Source organism: Centroberyx gerrardi, chromosome 5, assembly GCF_048128805.1.
Source record: "Centroberyx gerrardi isolate f3 chromosome 5, fCenGer3.hap1.cur.20231027, whole genome shotgun sequence".
Taxonomy (NCBI): Eukaryota; Metazoa; Chordata; class Actinopteri; order Beryciformes; family Berycidae; genus Centroberyx; species Centroberyx gerrardi.
The window spans coordinates 16,923,604-16,939,493 of record NC_136001.1 but is presented as its reverse complement, the minus strand read 5'-3'; the positions used below and the strand labels follow the sequence as shown (position 1 = coordinate 16,939,493).

Genomic DNA, 15,890 nt, shown 5'->3' with positions numbered 1-15,890 from the left:
CAGTTCTGCATTCTAGCATGAGGCTTAAGTGTGGATGCAGGAATTGCACTGGGTTTGCATTTTGCCCACAGCAACATTGCCACCACCTGGTAGCTTTGATACATATTGCAACCACATGCTGTAGGAATTTTCTCAGCCTACTCTCAGCAGCCTAAACCGCTTTACATACGTTTCATACATGTGTGTTACCCTTCAAAGCAGCTGGGACTGCCTCTTCACGAGGGCATGACAAAATCTCAGAGAAATCACCCCAGAACAATTGGACAATCAGATACGAAGATGGATCCTTGATCTAACAATTTCATGTAAGTGTCTGATTATGTTAAATCAGATGTAAAATAATTGATTACTGGACAAATAGGAAATTCCTGTTCCATCTTCCATTCAAATGAACCTTTCGTCTATATAATCACTCCCACAGTTTTTACAATAAAAATAAAACAAATTATCTCAGCATCATTTATCATAAAAACAGATGTTTCCAATCTCTGATCTCCACACATGTATCTGATCTGATGCATGTAAGTGATGCGTAACTAAAGTATTGTCCTGAGGAGCCTGGAGCAAGGCGGGGTGAAAGCAAAGCGCCCTCCACAGGTCCAGCATAACTTTGATCAGTGTGCCACCTAGTGAGACTTACAAGAGAACAGCACTGAGAGTTCCAGGTTTCCCTCTTCCTTTGACTCAAAGCCTTTAGAAAAACAAATCGCAGAGGGAGCGCTGAACCATCAACCGAACATAAAAGCCTCCCATGGACCTTTGATAATCTGCCTGAGGCCTACTCTTCAACACCTGATGAAACCACTTGGAGTATTATTACACACATCGACGTCCCTCCAGTCAGGCAAGACAAATATACACAGTCTGATTGTAATTAATTACACATAAGGAGCAGCGTTCATTGATAGCAGGTCTAATGGTGTGTGTAATGACAAGACGGGCGAGCATCTGCCTGCTTGTACGCGAGGTCAGGTGTCAGGAGACGGACCGGCTGAATGATCTGAATCAATTCCTAGGGTTAAAGGTTATCTAACATTTGCATCCCTGATAGCTCCATTATAATAGCTCTATTAAATTTCTCTTACGCTTAAATATTATCAATCTTTGATGTTTACTGTGTTCCAGGAGTTTTTTTGTAATGAAGTGTTGTAATTTACCTTTTTGTTGTACCCACTTTGCATCAACCTGCCTGGTCTACTTCTACATCAGTAAGTGATTTCCCAGAATGCCTTTTGACAACAACGGAACTTGTTGCATTCAGCTGTGGGTTACATGCAGGTGCAGAGCAATAGTGATAGTAATAGCAATAGCAGAGCAAGAGTTTTTCCAGCTGAGAAAAAGCGAGTAGCGCCGCTTACTCAAAACGCCTCACGTCTTGTGACTGCATTGCATCATAGTCTGTTGAGGCTACTGTCAGTGGAGAAACTGGTATCTTTTCCTCTTTTACAATGGATTTCCCCCTGTATAATCGTAATGAAAACCTGACATTCACTGTTGATGTGCGCTGGAAATCGACGTGACGTTCGGCCGGTTATCCACGGGAATAAGAAAAATACACCACCAAAAAAACAAATTGGACCCAGAAAGGCAAGGTACATCACTAATAGATGATTTTTTTTTAACAGTTTTCAAATGTTTCAGGGTAGATTTTTACTTTAATACAAGGGAGGCACGCCACAAGGCAAGAAAATGAGCTTAAGGAGAAAAACTTTGAAGATACAACTGACAGACAGGGGAGAAAGAAACCTCTCTGCATCAGCTGAGATAAGGAGGGAATAAAGGATCCTCTTTTCTTTTTCAGACAGGGTAAACATTACTTGTTAGAGCAGACCCATGCGAGCTCACACATGGCATATCGAATCCAGCGGCTGCATGCTGGAGTGCCTTTGGAGAGCCAGGGCTACAGGGAGAACCGGTGACAAGGCTGCAGCCAATTAGGGCTGTTTGTGTGCCGGTCCCTGTACCTGTCTCTCTCAGCGGATGAAAGTGGGTCAGAGCCACAGCACAACTCTGTACACAATGGTAGATAGCACACAACTCTTCTTCACAAACTTGAAATGAGCCAGATGCAATGAAATAGCCGGACTTCAAATTTGCTCTGATATTGGGCGACATATTTGAATCCATTATCTTTATCAGCCACTTTGATGCTCAACATTCAATTTCACAGCAGGTCCCTAATAATAGATTAGTTACTCGGAGTTCAGAATGCAGGTATTACCGCTATCATATATTAACACATTTCTGTGCAGGTAAACAAACCCTCGAGTTCAAAGGCCCATCAACTCAACATATTAGGGAGTTTGACATTCCTGTGTGGAGAATACAGATGCTGCCACATTTTAGTGGGCATTTTCACTTCCCTCACACATCAAACACTCCAAACTCTGCTCACTCTTCATATTCACATGGCCGCTACTCGTGAGCTTGGAGAGGAGAGCGTCGAGTGCTGTTTAATGATGCTGAGCATGTCTCTCCAAGCGCATGTCTATGGAGGACAGCTTCAAACTAAAATGACACAGGAGTTCTGATGTAGGAATCGTCCGACATAATTGCAGTCCTGATGCGGTCAAGGTTTTGTCAAGCCAGGACTAAGCCTGGGCCGCTGATCTATATGTTCAATGTCTCTGATCTTGGCTCCATTTCTGCCGGTCTATGTGTTTTGTGTTTCACTTGTGAACACTGGCTTTTTTTTAGCATAGTATTTAAGAAATAAGTCAAATTTGCCAGTCATACGGTTCACTGTCACATCATGCTCCTGGTAATGATGGGTATGGAGGAGGAGATGGGAATTCATACAACATTTCAATCTTTGATGGCCTCTGTCTCTGTGATATTACCCACATCAAGTTCAAGGAGTGTGTTCAAGGATGCGGACTGGTGAGTGGAGGAGGTTTCCGTCCAGGGATTGTGTTCAAATCTCGGCCCTGGTCCTGTGTGAGCGGCGCTTGCTCGCTCTCCAAGTGTCTGCGTGGGTTTCCTACCACAGTCCAAAGACATGCAGGTCAGGTAAATTGCCTGTTAGTGTGTTTAATGTAGTGTAGTATATAATGTAGTAAGGTATGTGAAGTCCTTTGAGGCATGCTTGTGATAAAGGGCCATATAAATAGACTTGACAGCGCAATGCCTTTCATTACGCGGTGGAAGCACAGTCTGAAGGTCTGCAGGGCAGTTTGATGTGTACGGTGAGATAATGGCAGCCAACGTTTTCATTCACACCGATGATTTTGAATGCTTCGCCTCAGATGCTTTACAGAATGCTAAGGTGGGTTGGAGAGGCATTCATCAAGTGGAAAGAGGCGTACTCCACGGCACTACAGATGTTATGTTTTACCGCTGATGTAGAATTTGCTTGGGACCTTTACAAGAGCGTTAAGTCTGACATGGGGCATCAGTAAGGCGTTGGCCCAGGTGAATTTGCCATCAATAACTAACCCTTAAACAAAAGTCGCAGCTAATGTAATGTAATATGACAGACTATTATCTGACTATTTAAGTAATGAGACAAGCTAGATACCCTTTAAGACATATTACCAAGGGGCATGTGTACAAAGCAGGCATTAAAATACAAGCCTGATATCGTGGCCATTTGTCATTGCAGTTCACACGTGGACACACACACTCAAACACACTTTATTATTTCACAACCTCCTAGCGAGCTGATAATCCCCTTTCCTACAGAGTGATATAGTATTCTCTGTGGGAATCACAATGAGCCTGTTCTTATGAGGAGTTGCTTGTCATGTGCTTTGGTTGTTTTCACACTCCAGTGATCTAGCGAGCTGAGTTATGGTCGACTCACTTCTGATATCCAAGCTCTGTGTATATCTTCGGAACATTCTTGGCCTTAAGTATATCATTCCCTCTCTGCTCAACTGGGTGGCAAAACACATGTACAGCGAAGTATCTCAACTCACAAGCATTTTTGAAACGCAGGCATCCAGGTTGCAATGTAACACTGCTCATGAGTTTGACATTGTCGAAAACATCACTGAACTTTTATGGACCCTAGTAAAAAATTATGCCGCTACTGGCTATATATAGCACTAACCTTTAAAACCATAGACATGCAGGGTCTGCTTTTCAAAGGGAGGAAGCTTGTATCTCCAAAATGTCAATTTTCAGGAACTAAGAAAAACAGCCTTGTGTGTAGCTTTAGCTTGACGACCAGGCATTTTTGAGTTTATCTAATTGGGTTTGAAAAGCTTCCATAAACCCAAGAGTTGTCGAACTTTCTCAACCTATGGAGGACCAGGTAATCCTTCAACTGAAGTTAAAACATGAAAATCAGCAAAACTGGAGTCATGAGGGTTTCACCTGCCAGCAACAAAAGGGCTCCTTGCATAGTAAAATGAAACACATCCCTATTTTTAATATTCTCTGGTCCTATGCAGGTAGGCAGTCCAATTGAAACTATCATGACGTTCTCTCATTGTAACAAAAATGTACACACTGTGAGCACTGTGCGCTCCCATCTGTGCACAGTGTGCCCTGCATGTTAAAGAGAAGCACACAGGAGGTTAGGCTATATTTCATCACCACAGGAGTGTCAGCACTAACTACTGATGCAAATTTATACAGAGTCGGAGTATGTGGGATTCTCTTAAGAATTGCTCTTTGCACCACAGTGCCGTATAGTGAAATGAGTGATGAGAAGTGGGATGTCTAATCCAATGGATAGTATTTGGAGTCATGCTACAGCCTCTGCTGTATAATAGGGCTTCAACATTCCTCAACTGAGAATAGCAGTGTGCTTTATGTTAGCTGCAGTAAGGTGAGGAGAGTGTTGCGGCTTGGACTTTGAAATATATATTATGTTCTCTATAAGCTTGCAATTTGTGGTTGTGTGTTGTGCTTGTTATAAAGTGGTGTAGGTGTTGCCTGTATCATTTTGACTTTGACTTCACCCTGTCTTTGTGAACGTCCCAGCCGCCCTCTCCTCCACTCGCTCTCCTTCTGCTGTGTGGTGGGTTGTCAGACGAACACTGGGGCTTGGGAAGTAGCTCAGCATGTGTCTGCAGAGCCGGGCTGAACAGTGTAACTAAGGGGTTTATAGCAGGCAGAGAGGAAAAGAGGCCAGCAGTACTGGGCAGGGCAGGGCAGATATGTGGAGTCAGCACACACTCAGGCAAGGGGTTCAATGACGCAGAAACCAGGCAGGGACTTGAACATGGAACAAAAGGAGAGTCTGCACACTGAAAGCTGCTGCCCAGGTGTATGAATTTATTAACACCATGTATAACATTTTGAGTACACCGTTCATCATCAGACCATCTTTCATGTGTGGACTCTTGTTACTTTTGTTCTATGCTTTGTTTTCCTGTCTGGCACAAGATTGGGATGCGTGTGTTTTTACTCTGCTAGGGACTTGAACATGCACACACAAACTTACACACTCACACACACACACACACACACACATAAAAACAGATACACGGCAAGATGAGCAGGCTTAGCCCCCCTGTGAAGGCTGCTGCTACTTACACCTTAAACACTTTCCTGGCAGCTCCATGTGTACAGAATAGATCGAGCAGTGACAAATTTAGCTGCTTCAAAGTGGTGGAGATGAGTGACTATTAAATCCGGGTGATGGTGCTCACTGAGTGCGCAGTATTCAGCTTATGTGCATCCTCTTCAAGATTTGCAATAACCTCAATTTTCGTAGCCTCTCTTTTCCGTGTGTGTGTGTGTGTGTGTGTGTGTGTGTGTGTGTGTGTGAAAGAAAGAGCAATACGGTGAGACAGAGAAAGAAAGAGACAGGGAGATTTAAAGAAAGAGAGAGTGAGAGGAGCATGAATGGTAAAAAGTGCAAGAAATCAATAGAGTCTTGAGAAACAATACAGCAATGTATGAAATGCTTTTGGGACAACAAAGCAACTCCTCCTCAACAAAACCTTGAGATACTATAAAACACATTAAGTTTGATGTTGTGCTGGCGCAACAAAGCGGCCTTTTGTGGAATAGGGGTGCTTGTCAAAAATAGTCAAATCAGCATAAAAAAAATCCCACAGTGAGGAAGACAGCAGCCGTCAGGTCGAAACGCATCAGTTTTAAACAATAAAGTGAGCATTATGTATTAAAAAGGAGGAATATGGTTGCAGGCCATTCTTGGGAGTTGCTGTCTACCTCACTATGTGGGATTTTTGGCACCATATAACCCAGTGAGACTCTGTTATGAGCTCCATCATACAGCAGCACATACGATGCTACTCTGACACAAAGGGTATCTCTGTCTCTGTCATGCCAGGCCTAATTGGTCAGGAGTTAGCGTGAAGCTCAGCCTCTCCCAGCTCACACATATGGTAACTCCACTTAGTAAGGCGCCTCCTGCCAATCAAGGAGAAGATGTTGATTTCCTGTCAAAGAGCAGACATGCTAATTCTGAGAGTAAACACAAAGCGATTGCAGTCAGTGAACTACAATTGGTTTATTGATCACCCTCAAGGAAAGTGCTCTAATGAAGATAGCTCTAAGCTCCTACCTGAAGAACTAGAGGCTTGCACGGCACATGCAACACTAGGCGTGTAATAATACAGTACATGACAACGCAATACAATTCAGCACAATCCAATACATTAAACACGTAGCTCTTACGCCTGGAGTTAATGGAAATTTACTCAGAAAAAAAAAACATGAACTGTAGCAAAATATTTACAGCAGCTTGTGTATAATTGTGAAGATGCATTAACTGTCCTGAGGCCCGTCCCTGAGACTCAGGATGTGCTGACTGACAGACACACGAGGACTGCCAGTCTGCCACTGGCTGCTCTACTGGGCTTCTTAAATCCGATATGGGGATTAGACCGGAGAGAGATCTAAATTAGGCCTCTATCAGCTCTGATGGAGTGGTTATCAGTACTGCTGGGGAAACCCAGGGACGAGGATCAATAAGGACGCCTAATCTAGGTAATGATATGTAAACCGCTGTGAGGGACGTAATAAGCCAACTACAACTGTGTTTTTAATCAGTAAACCGATTCAGTAGTGACCACAGATATTACTTGCAAATCAAATGTATCTGATTGGGCGTCTATCAAGGAGACTAAAAAGGAGAAGAGAAGTTTAATATAACAGGCTGTAATTCTATGACACCTTTTGGGATTAGCTGTATATGTGTTAAATGAGTCCATCACAGAAGCACTTAGAAGAACTTGTCTTTCTCAGAATTATATTACAGTTAGGTTTGATGGCCGGCGGCCCGGGAATCTAATAGGGATGAGAACATTGGCCATAAGCCAGCTCCTTGACCTCTGTGAGTAGGGACAAGAGGATTGCTCCACACCACGGAGCGGATGAAGATATTCATGTTATAGTTAGAGTTATAGGCCTCCTGGACTACACTGCGGATAACCTTACTCTGTCCCTGTCCCCTCATCACTTTGGTCCAGTGGAGCAGAAAGGTGACTGGAACCACTGTGCTGTCAGTGCATGGCTATTTGGGCAAGGAGGCACAGAACCTGAGCTTGCAGGGATTTGTGCAAGTGCAGTGATGGTACATATTAGGCTTTTTTATGTGGTGCTGAACCTTTATGATCCTTTGTCGCTGCAAGCGGCATTTTAAGGACAAAAAGTAGGACAAAACATTGGTAAAGTTAAAAGTGAAGATAATGGAGGCAATTCAACCAGCAATGAGTAGGCAACACAAGGAAAGTCAAGATATAGTGAATAATTCAGCATCCCTTTTGTAGTTTTCAGAAACAGTGGTTTCACTTGCCATTTGCTCGGGGCGAGATTACAGTCCCGGCTAAAATGCACAAATGAAAAGATACTATTAGGACAAGAGGACTATCTCGGTACAACTTTTCTTAATGTGTTGTCCATGTAAATATTAGAGTAAATATTGTTCTAAGTGGAAGATCTCCAGCAGTTCCATTGCACTGAATTGAGGGATTCTCTATCTCAAAAACTCTGCAAATGATGGAACACATCTATTACACAAAATTTTAAGATGCTGCCGGCTGGTCTACTAACAGCTCTCGTGCTTATCATCATAACTTCATTTTCCCGCAAAGATGGGTTTTTTTTTCTTTTCTCACAGTAAAAAGTTTAAAAAATGAGTCACTTAGCATAAAACCCAATTTCAGCTCAATACATCAAAACACAACAGCAGCTTAACTGGAACAGTGATTTGCATATCTGCTAGCTTGCCCCTCTTGCTTGTGCATCCACACTGACGACTAACCAGTTCATTGTGGCTCAATCAAAGCAGAATTTGCATGAGCAAGAGAGTGCATCTGCAGTCGACACGGTACACATTGCCCCACAGTGACATGAGGCGGTTATTGATAAAACAAGCAGACACGGTGCGCTGAATATCCACATTTTTCAACCAGCCAAATGACTCAGAGAAAACAGATATGGCATTTTTAGGGATTAGTTAGTCACACTTATTCAGAGGAAAAGCACCAGAAGAATATGCAACGCTGTGCAGGACTTAATTCAAACTTTGCTGTTCACAAACACACATACATGAAATACTCACGCATACATATATGAATCACTTGCACATACACGCTTACTACACACTCACAAACATACATATATGAAACACTTGCACATTTATATGTAAAATACTTATACTTACATTAAAATGTGAGAGTGTGTGTGTGTGTGTGTGTGTGTGTGTGTGTGTGTGTGTGTGTGTGTGTGTGTGTTTCAAACGTGTGTGTCAGTTTATCTGGTAGTCACCTCAGTGTAAACAGAAGGCAGAAAAAGGAGAGAGTGGGCGACCTGTGCAGACGTTGACACTGCTATACTGGTGATTTTTCACTAAGATTTACTGTTAGCTTTACTGAAACTTCCAGGATGATTGTCTACCGCAGCACATGAAAATGTGGTAAGTGATGGTGTGCTGAGACACTGGTATTAACAACAGTTAATAAAAAATAGGACTGCCAGTTATAATCTTCAAAATATAATCCTTAGTGGCGAACGTGTTGCAATGTTTTTTGAGTAAAACAAAGTTTATTATAAAATATAATTTTCAAAGCATATATTCATACCCATAAAGGGCTGCCAAAAAATCTACCCAAATAGACTCAAAAACAAGAATTTATACCAGACAGGTAGGAAGGGTGTCTACTGTCTTGGACACTTCAGCGGTGACTGATTCTGGCCACTGGACTCCCATCCCACCGCCTTTCAAATGGTTTGTTGCATAGTAGAGTCTCTCTACATCTTTTGGTATGGCTTTTGTTTTTAAGTCATAAAATCTTATTTTTAGCCTTAAATATGTTCATCCAAAAGGCACTCTTCCATCAGGACATACCATGCACCATAAAACAATATAATGTTGTTAGCATTTATTTTACAGCTATAGTTTCACTCCATACATAATCTAATAATTTATTCCACTACTCCAGTATTGGGATACAATTTGGGTTGTTCTGCACACCCCAATATGACTGCTTTTTCTGTTAAGTGACAAATTTACACTATTATTTTGAAGGCAAAACTTGCAGTGTTATTCTGGTTTATCTCCGGATGGACTGACTCAGCTCTCAGCTGTGATGTGATGCTCAACATTGCCCCGCCCCTCTTCTTTTTATACCTTCTGTTTACACTGAGAGGCCTTCCACATAAACTGAGACACACATACTGTATATATGTGAAATACACACACACACACACACATTTATATACTTTATATTAATACATATATTAATGCAAGTATTTGCACATATATGAGCAAATTTAGCACATATGTGTGATTATTTAGTAGGCCTATGCGTGTATGTGTGAGTGTGTCTATGTGTATATGTATTACATATACTGTATTTGTGTGTGAACATCTCATGTGTGTGTGAACCTTAAAGTTTGAATTAAGTCCTACACAGTCTCTCACAGAAGGATCCTGAGAGTCTTGTCCTGACTAATAAACGCTCTGCTCACCCAGACATGTAGCCAGAGAGACTCATCAGCAGCACTTCAAAACCACACATTTAGTAGAGAGGCTTTCAGCATTCTCCCTGTCTGAAGCGGAATATTAATCAGGGCCCTGCCACCCTTTGACAGTAATATGCTCTTATCAACACAGTATTAAGTCCACAGATACATTCAAACAAAGAGCATAATTTATAAAAGGGTACTCTTGTGCAAAGAGGGGGCGAGGAACAGCAAAGACAACAACAATCCACTGCACTGGATTTGCTTTATCTTCCCGAATAACTCCACATGTCAATTAGGCTAAATAAATCCCACACTTTGGAATCATGTAACGCAGCTTATTAAGGAACACGTGTGCCAAGGAACGTGTGCTTCAGCTTGGGAAAAATATTGACGTGTTCTTTTATTAGATACACACAGAGAATTAGGATTTAATACAGCATGTCTCAGCTAGGTTGTTGATAATGAGTTTGTTTTGAAACTCGACTCAGACGGTTTCTTTTTTTTTGCTCTTTCCAGGTGATAATGATGGGAAATGCAGAAGTTCAAAACTGATGTGAGAAAGTCAACGTATGGGATGCGACTGTTGCGGCAGTTTTATTTTGATATCTGCCCTGGGCTCTCCTCATTATCCAACATACTACTGCGTGAAGAATCATTTTGAATTTATGGCAGAGGGGAGGCATCAAAGGCAGTGAATAAGTTCTTACTGCGCGACTCCATGAGGAGAGATATCAGGCCAGATGAGGGAGGATGCAGCTGACACATTCATTCTGGAGGCAAGTCAATCTCCCCTTTTCTCTCCCAAGGGAAATATGTATTCTGACCATGTACATTGCATAATGAGACATCACTTAAGTATGTTACGTTTCGAGTGCTTCAAGGTTCTGTTCAGTGTTTTTATGCCCCTGAAAATCTTTATAAATTCAGTTTTCAATAATTTAGCCATCAGTCTGAGCTCAGAGAGCATCTCTGATAGCCTCTCAGTCAGTCAGACTCTCCTACTGAACCACAGTAATACTATGCAACTGCATAATGAATATTTCTCTCAACAAGAATCAGTGTTATGGTATCTACACTCCATAATAAAAGACAAAATATCTACCTTATCCAATTACCACTTTATAATTCAGTCGAATTATCAAATAGCATCCAGTAATGTTCTTTGCAAATAAAAATCTTAATAATTATCCTGGTAACAGAACAGCAAATAATCCAGAAAACAACCTTACTCTGATTTATTTTGCAGTATTGACCCCCCCCATACTCTGCCCCCCTCTCCAAACTGCACTCCCCACCCCCAACTGAGCCACACCCCCAAGTTCATACTGAATCCTGTGTCTGAGAGATGTGCTTTTTTAGCTCTATGTTTAAAATAAAACGCTACACAATGCAAATGCACCGAACCCACTCCTCAGCAACTTGTCACAGTGACAGACACATCAACCACAACACCACACAACACACCTTGCATGTAAAACAAAAAACCTTGCAATGGTTTATGTTTCTTGCCCTTTACATAAGCATGCACGCCACCGGGATCCTTCTCTTACAGAACAAAAATAACCCAGTCTTTTCTAAACAGTATGCTTTGTCACAGCAGCAGCCCTGCAAGGTTTCAGCTATGACAATTCTATCGTATCTTAAACGGGGCTTGATGCCTCTGAGCAGCAGCTAAATTAAAATGGCAATAAGATTGAGGATGGGATCAGAAACGCTGAGGGTGGAGATCAGTTACACTGACATGCGGGACATGCTGCTGGCTAATGATTTGTAGGAGGTGTAATTATAGCTACTCACTGGCTTGCATGAGCTGTCCCTGGCGTCCGAACACCTGGGAAAAGGTGGCATGGCTGCAGGTGAGGGTGTCCTCCATGGCTGTCCCACTGGCACACGCTGAGAAGAGAAGGGGGATGAGGGAAGGTCAGCAACACTGCGTCACGTCAAGACAGAGAGAGGAGAGGAGGAGAGGAGGGGGAAAGAGGAGAGAGGAAGGAGAAATGAAAGGAGAGAGAGGGGGAGGCTTGCCTTCAGTGGTAGAAGCTGGTGTGGGAAGTGTGGTGATGACTGCTCTCTTCTGGACCCGTCCTGCTGCTGCTGCTGCTGCTGCTGCTGCTGCTGCTGCTTCTGCTTCTGCTGCTGCTGCCACCGAGGAGAGAAACACAGCCCCTCGCTGCTCACACCAATATGAGCAGCGCTGCTCACTGCACAGATAATGGGAGGGGGTGTGCCCGCCTGCCCGCCTGCCTGCCTGCCTGCCCGTCAGCATATGTGTGTGTGTGTGTGTGTGCGTGTGAGAAAGTTCTGTGGATGTGTGCCCGTGTGAGCGTTTTGGTGTGCATGTGAGAGAGAGAGAGAGAGAGAGAGTGTTACAGAGTGGTAGAGCAGGTAGCAGAGCTGTAGGCACAGCTGCTCTGCCGGCACTCTGATCTTGTGCCGCGTCTGTACTCGGCTGACAGTCTTCTGCGGCTCCAGACAGGCTGAGTTGAAGAGAAGAGCGAAGAAGAGGAGAGAAGAGGTGTGAGTGTGGCGTCTACAGCAGGTAAAAGTCACTCCTCCTTCCCTCCCTCTCTAGCTCCCTGTGTGAGCAGGCAGCACAGTCTGTCCTCTGGGCAAAGGATGGGACTGTTGTTCTCTGATCTATAAGAGCATGCCCCTTTTCTCTCCTCCCTCTCCCTCCTCCCCCTCTCTACAGCCCTCATTTGCTGTGCCTCAGCAGTAACATCTCTCTCTCTCTCTCTCTCTCTCGCTCGCTCGCTCCCCCTTTCTCCCTCACATCCCTACTCTCTGCACCCCCTCACCCCCCTCCATGCAAATCCCCTCGATCCATCTTAAAGCCCGGGCCGCTGCTGGGAAACTGATTCTAGCAAACTCCAGTGCTTCATCTTTCCCCAGTGCTGAGAAAAGGAGGATGAGAGAGTAAAGGGGCTGTGTAAAAAGTAGAAAGTAGGGCTCCTCATACAGCTGGCGGTTTCCAGAGGCCTCATCTTGAAAAAGAATTGTAGAAAACTGCTGAGTATAAACTACTGTAAAAAATTAGCTCTTACTCAACTGAAAAATAACTCCCAGTAAACTCATATTCAATGTACATGCCATGCTATGTACTGCAGCAGCTCTGGTGAGGCATGCACAGTGATTGTATAAATGAGAGGGGTTTAGGGGCATATATAAACACTCCTTCAAAATAGTATATCAAATGCAAAGATGTACATCAAGACGGAGTAAAAGTAAAAGTGCCAAGGGATAAAAAGAGCATATGCTGTAATTTCTTAAAAAACACCCTCAGGCCTTGAGGCAAAGCACCCTGTATTGTACCCATTGTGCAACTGTTGGCATGGAGACCTGCACCGCCAACAACGCTATGACACAGTTATTCCAGCACATTCCCACATTATCACGCCCAGGCCATCTCTGCACGTCTGACCTCTCTACAGTATGTAAACCCATTCCTCCGTTTAACAGGCGATTTCCTTCTGAGCAAAACTTTGCCAGGAAGCCCATTGTCATGGAGCCATCTCTCACACTGCTGCGCTGGTAGGCGAGCCCACTGGAGACCTGACCACAGCACTCACATCCTCACATCCTCCTGTTTTGAAAGGAAATGGCAGGATATACTCAAAGGGCCACTGTGGGAGCTGGGAGGAAGGCTCGGCTAGCAGGCTGAATTAAGCAGGTGGCTCTGCAGGTGAAAAGATAATAGCGAGACATGAAAAGCACGCCTGGCATTTATGAGAGCAAATAATTGCAACATATAGTATGTTTGCTTAGGAGCAGGTCAAGTACCTACCCAATCAAACACACCAAGGAAAGTCACAAGCAGTCACCAACTGCATACAAACACGATTGAGATCAGCAAAGTACTATAAGGTCAAATTGAACACTGACATTTCACATACAATAAGACGACTCAGAGTTGATGGCTCCTCTTCACTTTGAAGCCTGAAAGACTAATGCCCATCAGAATATATCTCATCAGCTTTAATGCCATTCTCTTTGAAAAGGAAGCGGGGACATTGTCAGCTTTCTTTGGAGGCTGTATATTGTCATGTATGAGCAGCTGTCCTCACCTCCCACTGAGACTCATGGCACTGGCAGGCGTTCTTTATGAAAAAAACAAACTATAGCTCAATACTTGCAATCTAGTCTGATCCAGACAATCATCAATCATCTTTTCGTACAAGATACCTTAGGAAAACACACACATTTCCACACACACTCTCAGTTTGTTACAGCTAGAACAATATAGTTTTAATCAGTCTTGGTTCACAAATGGGTAAGATGCTGGTCCTTAACCTGCTGCACGTGGTAACTGCGTACCAAACATCTATAGTAGTGCAGTGCTCTTAAATCTGCCTCTCTGGTGTATCATAGTTTATTTCGTCAACCCGGGCACAGAGCTGCATGGAATTGCATTTTTATGAATAGGGTTGAGGCACCGTACACAGCAATCAAGAGAGAGTGCAGAGATATTTCACCCTGACAGCACGAGTATTGCGCAGCACTCTTCCAACAGAAACCCCACCCCCTGCACCCCACCACACACACACACACACCAACACACAGCAGAGCACCCATAAACAACAACCGCCCATAAACTATACCATCATGGCACCGGGGCAAATAAACACGTCTCACCATCCCACTGAATAAAGAAAGATCTATCCGTGGATCAAATCCAACCTACACATTACATTTAATACGTCTCCAGTCCCATCCATCAACATGATAACCAATGCATTATGTGAAGTTCTAGTCCACAAGACATTCCAGCTTTTCGGTGACTTTGTTTTCAGTGCTGGGAGCATGCTACTATAGCCCTTTAATGTGTGCGAGTGTGACGGATGGGGTCTGGGCAAAACTCATCTCAGCAGATGCACACGGGCCAGATGAGGCCTTGAAACGTATTCATGGCGACGCACCATCAATGACACTGAGATGCTTTGGTCTTCCATTCACAGGGTCTAATGGCAGAATAGTCTAGTGAATTTTGATACAAATTTAAATGTACTGTTGCCATGGAGTGACAGTCACAAAAAAAGTAGCACACTGCATTGTTAGTAATTATTTGATTATTATGTGCACAATACAGAAGTGAATGTGTTTCTTTTCATTTTCACTTTTTGACACCACATTGGTCATACTGTGTGATTTATGATTGGATGTTAATAGAGTGGCCTTGCAACAAGGCATGATAGTACCCATACAATACCTAGAAAACAAATGTATACAAAACAAACACTTTTTGACTACAATATGATGCTTCTGCCTACAATGCTGTGGACACAAATTTGCACTTTGTTGTGTCCACAAGGCCAGAGTGCAAATTCTGTAGTTTTAATTACAAAAATGTGATGAAACACCATAAACCTGGACTAATGCAACTTTACAAACTACACAAAGAACTTAGCATCAACTTTACATTTAATATGAAGTAAATGTTCAAAATTTAGTTTTTTGATTCAATAATTAATTCAAGCAAAATGTATTTACCCGTACCCTATATATACCATTTTAAAGCTCTGAATGCAAAGATCATTCTATGAAAAACAAAAGCCTCTAGTTCCATATCCGCCTGTTTTTCCATGTTGAGCCACAAATGCTCTTCCACAAAGTACAGTTACAGAGAGGGAGGTAAGAATTTAAGGTCTGTATGACTCGCATATCAAACTCACTGACAAGTGCAGTGCTCCCAAAATAGATACAGCTCTCACAGCTACTAGCAGGCTGGCGATGGCCATGGTCTCCCAGCAACATGCTGACCTGTGGGGTAATGGGAGTTACTTTATCATTCATGTATAATAACATTTATCTTTAGTGCTGCCTTCCATCAAACTCAAATAATACGCAACATTTTTTTCATAATCTGACAGATCCTAAGTGGAGAAGGCAATCAACAAATGTTAGCTGGAACCCTATATTATTGGTTGCAATGCCAAATGGCAAACTATATTATTAGTTGCAATAGCAGGTACATCTATTACATAAAAAAAAATGAGAAAAAAAAC

At 42.9% G+C, this 15,890-nt stretch overlaps 1 protein-coding gene across 2 annotated transcripts in view; it reads right to left on the bottom strand.

Annotated features, from left to right (window-relative positions):
* The window catches only part of kaznb (kazrin, periplakin interacting protein b), a 90,350-nt gene extending 78,589 nt beyond the window's left edge, over positions 1-11,761 (bottom strand). For both annotated transcript variants that reach the window (XM_071895210.2, XM_078283786.1), the window contains exon 1: positions 11,686-11,761. In XM_071895210.2, the coding sequence (XP_071751311.2) occupies positions 11,686-11,761 (76 nt within the window). The remainder of the gene's footprint in view (positions 1-11,685) is intronic.
* Between the last annotated feature and the right edge of the window lie 4,129 nt (positions 11,762-15,890).